This window comes from Nycticebus coucang, chromosome 7 (assembly GCF_027406575.1).
Source record: "Nycticebus coucang isolate mNycCou1 chromosome 7, mNycCou1.pri, whole genome shotgun sequence".
Lineage (NCBI taxonomy): Eukaryota > Metazoa > Chordata > Mammalia > Primates > Lorisidae > Nycticebus > Nycticebus coucang.
Window position 1 is genome coordinate 100,488,135 of NC_069786.1, and position 17,646 is coordinate 100,505,780.

At 36.9% G+C, this 17,646-nt stretch overlaps 1 protein-coding gene across 8 annotated transcripts in view; it reads left to right on the top strand.

The window, feature by feature from the left end:
- NBEAL1 (neurobeachin like 1) overlaps positions 1-17,646 on the top strand; it is a 226,669-nt gene that overhangs the window by 55,727 nt on the left and 153,296 nt on the right. For 7 of the 8 annotated variants that reach the window (XM_053596936.1, XM_053596939.1, XM_053596938.1 and 4 more), the window contains 3 exons: positions 1,205-1,290; positions 7,761-8,067; positions 9,651-9,757. In XM_053596936.1, coding sequence (XP_053452911.1) covers positions 1,205-1,290; positions 7,761-8,067; positions 9,651-9,757 — 500 coding nt within the window. The remainder of the gene's footprint in view (positions 1-1,204; positions 1,291-7,760; positions 8,068-9,650; positions 9,758-17,646) is intronic. The other variant, XM_053596941.1, reaches the window with a different exon arrangement.

Below are 17,646 nucleotides of genomic sequence, written 5' to 3' on the forward strand. Positions count from 1 at the left end.
AATATGTTGGAGGGAGATTTATTTTTCCTTGTCAGCTGTTTTATGCTGTTTCAATTTTTTTTTTTTTTTTTGGTCATATGCATGTATAACCTTTTAAAAAACAATAACATAATTTATGACATTTAAAGAAAGATTACTCTTGGTACCAGAATTTTAGAATATTGGCCCTGGAGTGGACTCAGGGCCAACTCTTTCATTTTATAATTAACTAGTTATAGTCAATTATGCTAATAAGAGGCAGTAGTGTTGGGCGGCGCCTGTGGCTCAGTCGGTAGGGCACCGGCCCCATATACCGAGGGTGGCGGGTTCAAACCCAGCCCCAGCCAATTGCAACCAAAAAATAGCCAGGCGTTGTGGTGGGCGCCTGTGGTCCCAGCTACTCGGGAGGCTGAGGCAAGAGAATCGCTTAAGCCCAGGAGTTGGAGGTTGCTGTGAGCTGTGTGAGGCCACGGCACTCTACCGAGGGCCATAAAGTGAGACTCTGTCTCTAAAAAAAAAAAAGAGGCAGTAGTGTTACTAAAGAGACATATAATTTATGTCAGGTTTGGGTTAATTTCTACTTCTGTCACTTCATAGCCATGTGACTTCAGGTAGGAAATTAATTTTTAACTTTCCATTTGATTATTTATAAATGGGGGCAAAATAGTATATATATATATATATATATTTTTTTTTTTTTTTTTTTTGAAACACAGTCTTATTCTGTCACCCAGGCTAGAGTGCTAGGGCATCAGCCTACCTCTCAGCAACCTCAAACTCCTGGGCTCTAGCAGTCTTCCTGCAGCAGCCTCCCAAGTAGCTGGAACTATAGGTGCCCATCACAATGCCTGGCTAATTTTTTCTATTTTTAGTAGAAATGGAGTCTCACTCTTGCTCTGACTGGTCTTAAACTCCTGAACTCAAGGGATACTCTTGCCTCCCAGAGTGCTAGGATTGCAGGCATGAGCCTCTGTACCTTGCCAAAATACCATCCTTATATGGAATATTAAGAGAAATAAATGAGATAACTTGAGGTACCCTAAAGTGTCACCTGACAGATGGTTTCTCTTTTTCTAAGACAAAATGCATGTCAGCCTTGCTTTTAAACACATTCTTGCCTTTTCACAAATAGTTCCTCATGCTTATATCAGACATTTCTTAGAGATAAATTATATTGTAAAAGAGAAATCTTATTTGTTTATTTATCTGTGTATTATATTTACAGAATGTTTTCAGGAAAGTGAACATCTCAAGGAAAGTCTTAAGTGTTGCTTATTGCATCTTTTTGGAGCCATTATAGCCGGTGGGCAGGTGAGGAAAGCATTAAAAGTTAATATATAAAATAATAATAATGAACAAGAGATTTTGCTGGATTATTTTATGTATTCTTTGTTTTTTTAATAATTTCATGAATCGTACACTTAATTTAAGTTTCTGTTTTGTTTTAAACTAATCTACTTACTTCATCTTCCCAAAAACCTAATAGTTTAACACTGACAATAAAATGAATAAAATAAATAACCAGATTTAACCATTTTTGATATTGTAAGTCTTATTTTTGTTGGCTTTCATCTACTAATTTTTACGTATATCAATCCACTGATGAAATCAAACTCGAACAGTTTGCTTTTAAAGTTACATGAATTAGTTATTTTTCTGTGTACTTATAATTACTTAATGCACATACATAATTTATATGCAAATTTAGCAAGAAACTAGTCTTTTATAATTTACAAGGAAGAATTTCTAGTAATGTTTTTTACATTAAGCCTCTTAAAAGCTATTATAAACCTTGACTATAACTTTTAGTTGACAACAAGATTATAACTGAGAAAAGAATATTCTACGTGTTTTCTTAAACTATACAATTAGATCAGATGTTCATAATATTTTTTGTAATACATACTCCTTTCCCAGTCTGATAGCCCTTTGTCAGTCCCTTGCCTGAAATAAAATGCTAAGGAAACCAACTATACTGAAATGCAATTACTAAAGGATCAATAAAACAAATCTGTGACATATTAATATGTGCTTCTTTATAACACATTAATTAAAAAGATGTAGCAACAAGTTTTAATAACTGATGTCATTTTAAAGAAGAGATGAGCATAAATGATGTTTTGAGAGATGCAACAATGATAATACATGAACATGCATATGATTTTTTTTTTTTTTTTTGAGATTCAGTCTCTGTCACCCTGGGTAGAGTGCCATCATAGCTCACAGCAACTTTAAACTTTTGGGCTCAAGTGATTCTCTTGCCTCAGCCTACTGAGTAGCTGGGACTACAGGTGCCCACTACTATGCCTGGCTAGTTTTCTCTACTTTTAGTAGAGATGCAGTCTTGTTCTTGCTTCGGCTAGTCTTGAACTCAGAGCTCAAGCGATCCTCCGCCTTGGCCTCCCAGACTGCTAGGATTATAGATGTGGGCCACTACATCTGGCTTACATGTGACTTTATTGGTGACACAATCACAAGTATTTCTTATACTACTGTATTTTTTTGCTTACATTTAAATTTGAAGGAAATACTATTAGTGGAAACAAAGATACAATTTTTTCCATTCAGCTTTACAGATCCCATCAATTTCCTATCTTTCTCCATCCCTTCTTTTCTTTCTCTTAGATTGAATGTTCCTTTTTCTTTTATTTATTTTTGAGGCAGAGTCTCAAGCTGTTGTCCTGGGTAGAGTGTGTGGCGTCACAGCTCACGGCAACCTCAAACTCCTGAGCTTAAGCGATTCTCTTGTCTCAGCCTCCCAAGTAGCTAGGAGTATAGGCACCCACCACAAGGCCTGGCTATTTTTTGTTGCAGTTGTCATTGTTGTTTAGCGGTCCTGGGCTGGGTTCAAACCCACCAGCCTGGTTTATGTGGCTGGCGCCGTAACCACTGTGCTACGGGCACTGAGCCAGATAGATTGTTCTTATCTTTCTTTTTTAATTCTTAGGTTTTTCTTTCATGTGAAACATTTCTCACTAACATCAGTGTACTAGGTTTATATTTTCATACCAAATTATGTGTTCAAATTACAATTTTATTTAAAACTTCAATTTTATTTAAAGATATAAAATTTAAATTTTATTTTTTATTTATTTTTATTTATTTTTTATTTAATTTTATTTAAAACTTAAATTTTATTTAAAGATATAAAATTATATCTTGTAAAATTATATGCCAGGCATATTGCCATACCATTTTGGGCATTAGGAAAAAATCCCTGTCCGTGTTTTGGAAGACATTATGAAAGTTAATACTTAGACATTCATTTGAGTTCAAAAACTTCTTGTGAAGCTCTTTTTTATCTTACAGCAGTAGGAAATTTTAATATTACAGCAGTAGGCAATTGTTGTTGATAATTTATTTTTCATTTTTTATTCTGTTTGGGGACTTCAGAGAATGTAATTTTCATTTTTCAAGTATATTTCATAGCAGATGACTATGTATTTGGGTAATAACTTATTTAAACGTGCCCAATTTAGATATATTTTCTTGGATTTAATCTTTTATTTCTTTTTCTTTGTTTAATTGAGATAGTCTCACTTTGTCACCCTCAGTAGAGTGCTGTGGCATCATAGCTCACAGCAACCTCAAACTCTTGGGCTCAAGTGATTCTCTTGCCTCAGCTTCCCTGATAGCTGGGACTACAGGTGCCTGCAACAACGCCTGGCTATGTTTTTTGTTGTTGTTGTCATTATCAGGCCTGGGCTAGGGTTTGAGCCCACCAGCCCGGGAGCTTTTGGCTGGCACCCTGACCACTGAGCTATGGGCACCCCTATTCTTGGGTTTAATCTTGTGAATTCCATCCTAACATTAAGAGTTTCCTGTGTGTTGGTACTGCTGTAGTTCCCTTTTCTTCCTTTTCTTTACTTTGTTTTCTCTTTAAATTAATAATCTTTTCATTGGACAGCCCTCGTGCTCAATGGGCATTTTTAAAAAATTATTCTTATGGCTTGGCACATGTACTCAGTGGTTAGGGTGCTGGCCACATATACCGAGACAGAAGGGTTCGAACCTCAGCCCAGGCCTGCTAAACAACAATGACAACTGTAACAAAAAAATAGCCAAGTGTTGTGGCGGGCCCCTGTAGTCCCAGCTACTTGGGAGTATGAGGCAAGAGAATCACTTAAGCCCAAGAGTTTGAGGTTGCTGTGAGCTGTGATACCATGGTACTCTACCGAAAGTGACTTAGTAAGACTCTCTATCAAAAAAAAAAAAAATAAATTAATTTTTATACCCTCTTACCCTATCTTCCTGTTGGCTTCCAGAGCCCTGCTTAAATTTCCTTTTTTTTTTTTTTGGTACCCTATCCTGTTTTTGGTACCCCAGAATTCCTACTTAGATTTCCTGGTGAGCTGTATGGCCTTTTCGTCTTCACCCTGATAGAAGAAAAGAATCTTCTTATAATCAAAGAGATGGTGACAAGAATCTTATTTTCTAGGGCAGCTCCTGTAGCTCAGTGGGTAGGGTCCTGGCCACATATACCCAGACTGGTGGGTTTGAACCGGTCTGGGCCAGCTAAAACAACAATGGTAACTGCAATAAAAAAAAAGATAGCTGGGCATTGTGGTGGACGCCTTCAGTCCCAGCTACTTGGGAGGCTGAGGCAAGAGAATCACTTAAGCCCAAGAGTTTGAGGTTGCTGTGAGCTGTGATGCCACGACACTCTACCCAGGGCGACATAGTGAAACTCTTGTCTCCAAAAAAAAAAAAAAGAATCTTATTTTCCAGTTTATATTGGCTTATTCACTTTACTATTTTAAGTGATATTCTTCTTTGGGTCATTATTTCTCATTTCTGTTATTTCTCTACTACTTTGGAAAAGAATTAATTAGTATACATGAATGAAAATGGAAGTGGCATTGTTAATAGACTAGCATAGGAGCTGACTGGATCCCATTTTTTTTTTTTTTTTTTAACACAGAGATTTGTTCTTGTTAGTGCTCAGGAATAATCAAGTCCCAATAGGCTGTTGCAATGAAAACTAACATGAAAATCATGATACTAGAAGCCAAATTTATTATTTTATGTAACTGAAAATAGTCAAAATCCTTGTGATCAGGGCATAGCTATAGTTGGATTTATATCAAAGTGAGAAAATTGTTGAATATGGCATTAGTACAAGAATATTTAGGTGAATTGAGTATCCATATGAATGAGAATGATCTCGTCATAAAGAAGAGAAAAATCGAAGTTCAATTACTGGTCTCCTTTCCCAAAACATTATACCTGGGCTTCCCATTGCCACATTTGAAACCTGTTTTGTGTCGTGTTACAAGCAAGGGTTTTGGAGTCTGACTCATTTAGCTTTGAGTTCCATGTCTATCTCTAACTAGTTGTGTGACCTTGGATAAACTATGTACATGTGTTTTAGTTTCTTTATAATAAGGAATAGTAACATTTATAAGATATTGGTAAGTAGTAAATGCCACATATGTAAAGCCACTTAAAGCACTTGTCCTTGTAAAATCTAAGTAAATCACAAGTGTATCACTTAGATTTATGATTTAGTGTAGGTAACAGTTAATAATAAAATTATAATGACCTAAGTTATTTTACTTTTCTCTTTCATTAAAAAAGAGTAGTAAGGGTGGCGCCTGTGGCTCAACAGAGTAGGGCACTGGCCCCATATGCCGGAGGTGGTGGGTTCAAGCCCAGCCCTGGCCAAAAACTGAAAAAAAAAAAAAAAAAAAGAAAACAAAGATTTTTGGGCGGTGCCTGTGGCTCAGTCAGTAAGGTGCCCGCCCCATATACCGAGAATGGTGGGTTCAAACCCGGCCCCGGCCAAACTGCAACCAAAAATAGCCGGGCGTTGTGGCGGGTGCCTATAGTCCCAGCTACTTGGGAGGCTGAGGCAAGAGAATCGCTTAAGCCCAGGAGTTGGAGGTTGCTGTGAGCTGTGTGAGGCCACGGCACTTTACTGAGGGCCATAAAGTGAGACTCTGTCTCTACAAAAAGAAAAAAAGAGTAGTAAACAGTCCAGAGTTAGTCTGGAACTTCTATGATTTTCAGGGTCTCGGGTTCCTTCTTAATGTCAATCCTTCATCCTTACTCTTCTGTGCATTCTAAAATTCTAGCTATCATGTTTGTATTTGAGATACAAAGATAAAGGGGGCAATGAAGAACAAGGAGACAAATGGCATATGCCAAGTATCTTTTTTTTTTTTTTCTTAGACAGAATCTCACCGTTGCTCTCCGTAAAGTGCTATGGCGTCACAGCTCGCAGCAACCTCAAACTCTTGAGCTTAAGTGATTTTCTTGCCTCATTTCTCATTTTTGTTATTTCTCTATTACTTTGGAAGTAGTAGAGATTACAAGTGCCCACCATAACGCCCGGCTATTTTTGGTTGCAGTTGTCATTGTTTAGCTGGCCCAGGCGGTTTCGAACCTGCCACCCTGGGTGTATATGGCTGTCGCCCTACTCACTGAGCTACAGGTGCTGCCCTGCCAACTGTTGTTTAAAGAGATGCTGAAAAGCTGACATTTGTTGTCTTTTCCTATCTCTTTTGCCATATTCTTAGTCAACATCACTGCAGAGAAGGTATATATGTCCATATAATAAATTTGATAAAATTTACTTCCTCAGCATCCTTGAAAGGAGGAGAGTTTAGGAAATGTGATTTTTATTCTGGGTAGCCATGTACCCTGGAAAACATCAGGGGTTTTATTAATAAGGAAGGTGGGGAAATTGAATATTAGGTGGGCCATTGGCAGTTTCTTCCATAGTATATTATTGACATGATTTATTATATTGATAATTATTATTAATAACAAAGCTTAATGGCTTAAGTGCTATTACTTTCAGATGATTTTGCACAACTGTGTTCTGTTTCATTATATTTTGATTTAACAATTTAGGGTAATACATATGTTTAATTTTGCGTTTTACTGGTCACCTCAATATAGCTACTACCAATTACTTAAAGAGTGTTTAGTTTTCAGAAATAGACTTATAAAATCAGATCCAAGGCATTCATTATTATATATCTAAATCAGTTGGGATGGATTAGTTGTAACCAACAAATAACCTGATAGAGACTTAGCCAATTTTAGATTGTTGTTTTGTTCTTGCTTAAGAAATCCAAATGTTTCATACCCTGCCCCGGCCAAACTGCAACCAAAAAATAGCCGGCGTTGTGGCGGGCACCTGTAGTCCCAGCTACTCGGGAGGCTGAGGCAAGAGAATCCCTTAAGCCCAGGAGTTGGAGATTGCTGTGAGCTGTGTGAGGCCACGGCACTCTACCGAGGGCCATAAAGTGAGACTCTGTCTTTACAAAAAAAAAAAAAAAAAAGAAATCCAAATGTAGGCAATTCTGGGCTGGTATAGCAGCTCAATGATGATATCAAAGACTAAGGTCCTTTGACATTGCTGTTCTGCTCTCTGTTAGCATGCTACTTTAATTTGGGCTTATCTTCTCATGATACAAAGGGGCTTTCAGGTATTATGTTTGCATTCCTAGCCCAGGGGCAAAGGGTCTCTCTCTCTTTTTATTTATAAAGTAATATCCTCTTCATAGTCCAATGCCAAATATTCTTGGCTAGAACCATATTACATAGCTACCCTTATCTGCAAGGAAGGGTAGAAAGTGAGTTTTCTGTGAGGAAGGGAGGATTGAATATGTACAAAACACTAGCGATATCTGTCAAATTATTTGTTAAAAAGATCTTCTATGTTTTGATTTATTAAAAATAAGTCTGCAAACTTATTGAATTCTCTTTGTTGTTACAAACATGCAGAATCTTGTTTAGGTTTGGGTTTCATTTTTGTTACCTCCATATTTCAGAGGAATGCTTTGCAAGCAATTTCTCCAGCCACCATGGAAGTTCTTATGCGAGTTTTAGCAGATTGTGATTCCTGGGAGGATGAAAATCCTGAAGAAGTGGGTAGGAAGGTAGAGCTAACTCTCAAGTGCCTTACGGAAGTGGTACATATTCTTCTCAGTAGCAGCTCTGACCAGCGTCAAGTGGAAACCAGTACTATTCTGGAGAACTATTTTAAATTGTTAAATTCAGATCATTCAGCTTTACCTAATCAGAGAAGGTCCAGACAGTGGAAAAGCCGATTCATAGCTCTACAGATCAAAATGCTGAGTAAGTATTCCATGAAGACAGTTTTCTCTGAGTCTAATTTTTGTTGTCATATGTCCCACTTTCTTTTGAAATACAAAGTCATTGTGTGGATGTATTGATTGTTTAATTCAAATATTGTGTGACTATTTGGATTTTAACTTCCAGATAATTAATATAGAATTGATTTGTTTGTCTAACATCTTTGCTTTAACAATGATAGTCCAGTCTCTATATTCTTTTTTGAAAGTGTAGTCTTCTAAAAGCATCAGTGTTAAAAGGAAAGCCGGCTATGACTTTGAAATTCTAGGAAAAGTAAATTTTAAGAAAGTGTCATTTGTAGTAACCTGTGGCAAAGTCATGTACAATCAATTTAGTTGTGTCTCTATAACATCTCTGTAGAGGTCACTTCAGGCATCTGCCTTTATTCTAGAGAGCTTCTGTTTTTGTTTTTCCGCAGGTCCTCTGTATATATGTGTGTTTCTTTTTCTCTCTTGTTTTGTGTTACTCTATGCTTACGTATCGCTCTCTCTGCTTTGCAAGCTCCCTCACCAACATACGTGATTTCTTATTAAATGTAAATATTATTAACTCATAGTTACTTATTATTGAAACAGTATATTTTAATTATAGTTAAACTAGGAAATTAAGATAAGTAAAAAGAAAATAAAAGTTCTTTATATGCTACTACCCAGACATCAGCAACATTAATGTAGCTTCTAAAGACATAAAAATGCTTTTATATGTTTATGTGTGTGTGTGTATAGTGTCCATTAAAAAATATTGGACATCAAAATTCTGTTGAAAATGATGCATTACAACATTTGTTTCTATAGGAAAATGAAATTTATATAGTTTTTATTATTTTATATAACATGTCGTGTTTTATGATTATTATAAATTTCAAGTTTATAAGAAAGTTTAGCTGGGTACAGTGGCTCACATCCCAGCACTTGGGAGGCCGAGGTGGGTAGGTTTCCTGAGCTCACAGGTTTGAGACTAGCCTGAGCCAGAATGAGACCTTGCCTCTAAAAATAGCTGGGTGTTGTGGTGGGCATCTGTAGTCCTACCACTTCAAGAGAATTGCTTAAGCCCAGTAGTATGAACTTCCTTTTTTTTAGGATCTGTGGTATTGCCTACACCAGATGCCCTTTGATTTGGATGGGGATATTCCTTCAGTAGGAAATTAGAGCAGACCATTATTGTAAATGGATTAATTGAAGTCTCATTTTCATAATGACCATATGTTAATTTTATAAAATAGTATATAGATGAGACTATATTACAAAACAGATCCTTTTATTTTTATTAGTAGCAAATTGGCACTTAGACTTGAGGCTTGTGATGGAAGAACAACTAAATCAGTCTTTGGGAAATGATGTATCACTCATATAAAACTTAAATATTTTAAATAATTAAGTAAAGAAAATATTCACTTTCTTACCAAGTGATAATTATAGAATTTGTTTTCTATTCCTCATCCCTATTATTTCCCAATACATTTACATGTTTTGTTAGCTGAAAAGCCTGAATTAAAAACATGATTAAATATTCATATAATCCCAAACTTTCACTTTTACATAGAGAATTTGTTTTTATTTCCCTAGATACCATCACAGCCATGTTAGATTGCACAGATAGGCCTGTTCTGCAGGCCATTTTTCTTAACAGTAATTGTTTTGAACATCTCTTACGACTGCTACAGAACTGCAAGGTAATTTTCTATTATCATTATTGTCTTTGATTTTAAGAAGATATTGTTTTGTTTGTATTTTAATTCACATTTGTGCATATTATTACTAAATTTTTATAATAAAATTGTGTTTACATTTAATTATGTACCTGAGTTTTATCTTGAACTTAAACTATTATTCTGTCATTTGCAATTGTTGAAATGCTTTAAAGGTAGCCAATTTGGAAACTAACTTCTGTGTATGAGAAGCATTTCAGTACATGAATTATTTTTTTCCCTTTCACCCAGAAATATGTTTGAGGTCCTTTAAGACATTTGTTGTTCTGGAGCTTTTCCTAACTATTTGTGTTAGAGTGTACTAATGTGATCAAGATTTTGCCTTTAATTCTTTGAAAAAATAATTTAGCTTCTTACAAAAATACTGTTTTCTACCACAAGTTACCTACTCTGATTGTAGAGGGTATTAAATAAAATATGTGGATTGCTTGGTACAAACCTATTATTGCAACTCAAATTGTATTTCATTGACTGAATAATGTTTTTGTATAAGAAATAACTTCAAGGCTCTATGCCTGTAGCTCAGCGGCTAGGGTGCCAGCCACATACACTGGAGCTGGCAGGTTTGAATCCGGCCTGGGCCTGCCAAATGGCAATGACAACTACAACCAAAAAAATAGCTGGGTGTTGTGTCAGGTGCCTGTAGTCCCAGCTACTTGGGAGGCTGAGGCAAGAGAATCGCTTAAGCCCAAGAGTTTGAGGTTGCTGTGAGCTGTGACGCCATGGGACTCTACCCAGGGCAACAGCATGAGACTCTGTCTCAAAAAAAAAATAGTGATAAAAAAAAAAAGAAATAACTTTAAAATTAACTGAATAGATTAATTTCACAAATACTGGTTATGTACCAACCTTCTGTCAGATGTCATTCTCTAACATTCATAGAAGCTTAAATTTTAGTTGGGGACAAATTAACAAGAAACAAAAAATACAGCATATCAATTGATGGTAGATGCTATAGAGAAACAATGGGTAGAGAGAGCATTCCTAGGAGGAGATGGATGTTGTACATGTGTATAGATTAGTTAAAGACTTCAGAAAGGGGATACTTGAGCAGAAATGTATGGGAAATGAGTAAGCCAAACTACATCAGAGTTCCTAGTTAGAGGGAATGCCGAAGTTTCTGAAGTAGAAGCACTCTTAGTCTATTTGAGGAGCAGCTCTATGCCTAGAGAGAAAAATCAGAAAAGGAGTCTAAGGAAAAAAAAAATCAAATCTTGTGGCTCATGGTAAGGAATTTGGTGATTTTTACATTGGGAGTTCGTGGAAGGGCAGTGGCGTGGTACAGATGTGGTATATATGTGGTACAGATGCAGCATCCATGCATACAGGGGACTGACTCAGCTTATCGAATGAGGAAAGTATTTAGTAAAGACGGCTTTACTTAAAGTTTAAAAAAATTACTTTTGTTATTATATGGAAGAAGAAAGAACAGTTAAGAAATTGTTGGAAAATTTCGGCTGGAGTTGATGATCGCTTTGATTATGACTTTAATGACTGAGTTATAGATTATGCCTGCTTATTAGAGAGTATCTTCTTTTTTTTTTTTTTTTTGTAGAGACAGAGTTTCACTTTATCGCCCTTGGTAGAGTGCCGTGGCGTCACACAGCTCACAGCAACCTCCAACTCCTGGGCCTAGGCGATTCTCCTGCCTCAGCCTCCCGAGTAGCTGGGACTACAGGCGCCCGCCACAACGCCCGGCTATTTTTTTGTTGCAGTTTGGCCGGGGCCGGGTTTGAACCCGCCACCCTCGGTATATGGGGCCGGCGCCCTGCTCACTGAGCCACAGGCGCTGCCCTAGAGAGTATCTTCTTTTTTATCACAGTGGTATACTATATATAAAATTTGCAGAACTCTGGATAAACTTTTAGATGTTGTTATTTAGCAAGCTAATTCCCAGTAAATGAAGGTTTAAAATATAAAAACCCACCCCCAAATGGGAAATTTTAAGTAAAAATATCTAATTCAGCCTCTTTGCCTAGTCTTTGTACAGTGCTATTGATATTCTCCTTTATCATTTTTTATTGTGATGCTATGATTTTAAATGTCAGTAAATTAAAGGTAACATTTTATTAATATGAATAGGCATATCATCCTAATAGCAATTTTTGTTCAGTATTTCTGTAATAATTTCTTATGATTTCATCAGTGTACTTGTTGCTTTATACGTGTATTTAAGTGAGTTAAGTTATATCGATATAATCTGAATTTAGACTTCTTTATTGTTCCTAGTTCATAGAGATTCCGTTGATTTATCTAAGACTCTAGGCATCCTCTCTTCCAAAAGCATACTTTAGTAATATTTTTACAAGAAACTTAAAGTGGGCGGTGCCCGTAGCTCAGTGGGTAGGACACTGGCCACATACACCCAGGTTGGCAGGCTCAAATCTGACCCAGGTCAGCTAAACAACAATGACAACTGCAACAAAAAAATAGTCGGGCATTGTGGTGGGCACCTGTAGTCCCAGCTACATGGGAGGGTATCTTCTTTTTTTTTTTTTTTTGTAGAGACAGAGTTTCACTTTATCGCCCTTGGTCACTGACGCCACTGCCCTCTACCCAGAGTGACAGCTTGAGGCTCTGTCTCAAAAAAAAGAAAAAAAGAAACTTTAATGTATCATGACTGGGAAAATAGTTCTTCTTTTTCAAAGATGCTTTTCTCTGCCTTCTCTTTCCCTTTTTTTATTAAGAGACAGAGTTTCACTTTGTTGCACTTGGTAGAGTGCCATGGCATTACACAGCTCACAGCACCCTCCAACTCTTGGGCTTAGATGATTCTCTTGCCTCAGCCTCCCGAGTACCTGGGATTACAGGCACCCACCACAGCGCCCACCTATGTTTATTTATTTATTTATTTATTTATTTATTGCAGTTTTTGGCCTGGGCTGGGTTTGAATCCACCACCTCTGGCATATGGGGCCGGTCCCCTACTCCTTTGGCCACAGTTGAGATTACTTATAATACATAATACAGGCTGGAACCTATAGCTCAAGTGGCTAAGGTGCCAGCCATATACAACAGAGCTGGCAGGTTCGAATCCATCCCAGGCATGCCAAACAATGACAACTACAACCAAAAAATAGCCGAGTGTTGTGGCAGGCGTCTGTAGTCCCAGCTACTTGGGAGGCTAAGGCAAGAGAATCGCTTAAGCCCAGGAGTTTGAAGTTGCTGTGAGTTGTGACGCTACAGCACGCTACCCAGGGCTATCGCTTGAGGCTCTGTCTCAAAACAAACAAACAAATACATAATACAATGTTATGTAAATAGTTGTTATACTATAATCTTTAGGGAATAATGACAAGGAAAAAAGTCTGTATATATGTGGTACAGATGCAGTTTTTTTTCTGAGTATAATATTTTTGATCTAAGTTTGGTTGAACCATGGATGCAGCATCCATGCATACAGGGGACTGACTCAGCTTATTGAATGAGGAAAGTATTTAGTGAGAGTAATTTTCTTTTAATTTTGCATTTCATAAAGGCTTTTAGACATATTGTTCAACTGAAAAATTTTAATTACATGTATATTTTTGAAACATGTTCTTTGTAAAGAATGTTCTTTGTAGAAAAATTGAAAAATTGAGATGATAATAAAAAAGAAAAAGTAGCCCCTCTAATTTTGTCAACCAGAATAAAGGTTGCCATTTATTAACTGCTTACAGTATTGTGGACACTATGGTAGGTACCTTGCATTTGAGGTCAAACAACATATGTTGCCCTCATCATGACCAGTTGATAGGCTAGACAAGAAGTTTGAGAGCCAGAGTTTCAGTTTCTTTTTGACATCAAGGCCTCTTTTGTTAACTTTTATGCTAGGTAATGTCTAAAATGATAATTTTGTATGTTTATTTCTATTCATTTTTCCAAACATATAATATTTTTGCATAATTAAATAAAAATGTATAAATAATTTGGTGCCCTGTCAAGATCAAATAACATCTCCTATAATTATTAAAACTAGTACATACTTATTATAAAATAGACATTGATAACCTATTGATTCACCCATAAAATAATAGAGAATTACAAAAGTTTTTGCTCATGAATGAAAACTGGTGATAATTCCCATAATTCCTAATACAATAGAACCTCTATAAGTTGACCACTTATATGTGTAGATGTGATACATGTGTGGTCTGTGAAAATTAGGTCAGCTTAAGGAGGTTGTCAGTGTAGGGAGGTGATTAACTATGGAGGTTCAACTACTGTATAAAATATTTTTTTTTTGTCCTTTTTTGAGACGGAGTCTGAGTACGTCGCCCTCATTTCAACTCCATCTAGGTTAATATAAAAGATTTAAAGTCTCTCATCTTTTTTAGTGGCTGAATAGTATTCTGTGGTATACATGTACCACAGCTTGTTAATTCATTTCTGGGTTGATGGGCATTTAGGGTTTTTTTTCCTTGTGGGTAGATGCCCAGTAATGGGATTGCAGGATCAAATGGTTGGTCTAGTTTGAGTTCTTTGAGGATTTTCCATACTTTTTGCAAAAAAGGTTGTATTAGTTTGCAGTCCCACCAGTAGTGTTAAGAGTGTTCACTTCTCTCCACATCCATGCCAGCATCTGAAGCTTTGAGATTTGTGATGTGGGCCATTCTCACTGAGGTTAGGTGATATCTCATGGTGGTTTTGATTTGCATTTGTCTGATGATTAGGGATGATGAGCATTTTTTCATATGTTTGTTAGTCATTCATCTTTTTTCTTTAGAGAAGGTTCTATTCATCTCATGCCTATTCATATAAGGGATTGTTGGCTTTTTTTATGTTGATTAATTTGAGGTCTCTGTAGAACCTAGTTAACAAGCTTTTGTCGGATTCATGATATGCAAATATCTTTTCCCATTCTGATGGTTGTCTAATTTGCTTTGGTCATTGTTTCCTTAGCTGTACAGAAGCTATTCAATTTAATTAAGTCCCATTTGTTTATTTTTTTTGTTGTTGCAATTGCCTCTGAAGTCTTCCCCCAGTCCAGTAGCTGAAAGTGTTTTCCCCACAGTTTCTTCGAGGATTTTTATTGTTTCATGTCCGAGATATAGATCTTTTATCCATGAATCAATTTTAGTAAGTGGAGAAAGGTGCGGGTCCAGTTTCAGTCTTTCACACGTGGCTATCCAGTTCTCCCAGCACCATTTATTGAATAGGGATTCTTTTCCCCTGTGTATGTTCTTGTTTGGTTTATCAAAGATTGGGTGGCTGTATAATATTTGTTTCATTTCATGGTTTCCTATTTGGTTCCAGAAGTCTATGTCTCTGTTTTTGTGCCAATACCAAAGTTTTGATCACTTTGGCCTTGTAGTATAGCCTAAAGTCTGGCAGGCTGATGTCCCTGGCTTTGTTTTATTAAGAATTGCCTTGGCTATATGAGGCTTTTTCTGGTTCCATACAATACAAAGAATTATTTTTTCTAAATCTTGAAAGTATGATTTTGGTATTTTAATGGGGATTGCATTGAATCTATAAATTGCTTTGGATAGTATAGACATGTTAACAATGTTGATTCTTCCCAGCCATGAGCATGGTATGTTCTTCCATTTGTTAATATCTTCTGTTATTTCCTTTCTTAGGGTTTCATAATTTTCTTTATAGAAGTCCTTCATCTCTTAGGTATATTCCTAGGTATTTAATTTTCTTTGATGCAACTATGACGGGGATTGTGTCCTTGATTAGCTTCTCATCTTTTTTTTTTTTGGCCGGGGCTGGGTTTGAACCCGCCACCTACGGCATATGGGACCGGCGCCCTACTCCTTGAGCCACAGGCGCCGCCCTAGCTTCTCATCTTGATGGCTATTGGCATATACAAAGGCTTCTGATTTGTGGACATTGATTTTATATCCTGAGACATTACTATATTTTTTGGTCACTTCCAGGTGTCTTGGGGATGAGTCTTTGGGGTTCTCTAAGTATAAGATCATATCATCAGGAAACAAGAGTTTGATGAAAAAGTTTGACTTCGTCTACCCCCATTTCAGTGCCTTTCATTTCCTTCTCTTGTCTGACTATATTAGCAAAAACTTCCAGTACTATGTTGAATAGTAGTGGTGATAGAGGACAACCTTATCTTGTTCCAGTTCTAAGTGGAAAAGCTTTCAGTTTTACTCCATTTAGTATAATATTACTGTGGGTTTGTCATAGATGGCTTCAATCAGTTTAATAAATAAGCCATCTATGCTAGTTTTCTTCAGAGTTTTAATTAGAAAAGGATGCTGAATTTTACTGAATGCTTTTTCTGCATCTATTGAGAGGATCATATCGTGTTTGTTTTTGCTTCCATTGATATGGTGAATGATGTTTATGAAATTGTGTATGTTAAACCAGCCTTCCATCCCTGGGATGAAACCTACTTGATTGTGATGAATGATTTTTTTTTTTAATGTGTAGCTGTAATCTGTTGGCTAAGATTTTACTGAGAATTTTTGCATCTATATTCATTAGTGAAATTGTTCTGAAATTCTCCTTTTTAGTTGGGTCTTTTCCTGGTTTTGGTATCAGGATGATGTTTGCTGCATAGAACGTTTTGCGGCAGATTCCTTCCTTAATTTTTTGGAATGATTTCTGCAGTATGGGTATAAGCTCTTCTTTGTAGGTTTGATAGAATTCTGGTGTGAAGCCATCTGGGCCAGGGCATTTTTTTGTTGGGAGATATTTTTTTTCTGGTTTCTTATATCTCAGTTCTTGAAATCAGTCTGTTAAAGAGATCTAGCTCTTTTGATTAAGTCTAGGAAAACGATGCGATTCTAGATATTGATCCATTTCTTCCACATTGTCCAATTTCTTGTAGTACATAGAAGTTTGCATAGTCTTGTAGGCATAGAGTTTCTTATAGTACTCAGAAATGATCTCTTGTATCTCTGTGGCATCTGTTGTTACTTCCCTTTGGTTGTTTCTGATTGAGGTTATTAGAGATTTTATTTTTCTATTTCTAGTTAATCTGGCCAAAGGTTTATCAATTTCATTTATTTTTTTGAAAACCAGCTTTTTGTTTTATTAATTTTCTGAATGATTCTTTTGTTTTCAATTTTTTGTTGTTGTTGTTGCGGTTTTGGCCGGGGCTGAATTTGAACCCGCCACCCTTGGTATATGGGGCCAGCGCCCTACCCACTAAGCCACAGATGCTGCCCCCTTGTTTTCAATTTCATTCATCTCTGATTTAATCTTAGTTATTTCTTTTCTTTTCCTGGATTTGGGATTAGATTGCTCTTCTTTTTCCAATTTCATAAGCTGGTTTATGAGGTTGTTGATGTTCCCTCTTTCTGTTTTTTGTTTTTGTTTTTTTTTTTTTTGTAGAGACAGAGTCTCACTGTACCACCCTCGGTAGAGTGCCGTGGCCTCACACAGCTCACAGCAACCTCCAACTCTTGGGCTTAAGCGATTCTCTTGCCTCAGCCTCCCGAGTAGCTGGGACTACAGGTGCCCGCCACAATGCCCGGCTATTTTTTGGTTGCAGTTTGGCCGGGGCCGGGTTTGAACCCACCACCCTCAGTATATGGGGCCGGTGCCTTACCGACTGAGCCACAGGCGCCGCCCCCTCTTTCTGTTTTTTGAATGTAGGCATCTGATGTGAGAAATTTCCCTCTTAAGACTGCTTTTGCTGTATCCCACAGGTTTTGGTAACTTGTATATTCATTGTTGTTATGTCTGAGAAATTTAACAGTTTCTTCTTTTATGTCTTACTGAAGCCAAATATCATTCAGCTCAAGGTTGTTTAATTTCCACGCTTTTGTGTGGGGTTGAACATTTTTGTGGGAGTTGAGTTCCACTGAAGCATTCCAAGCCAGAAGAACATGGTCATCCACCTTCAACATTCTTTTTTCTTTTTTTTTTGCAGTTTTTGGCCGGGGCTGGGCTTGAACCCACCA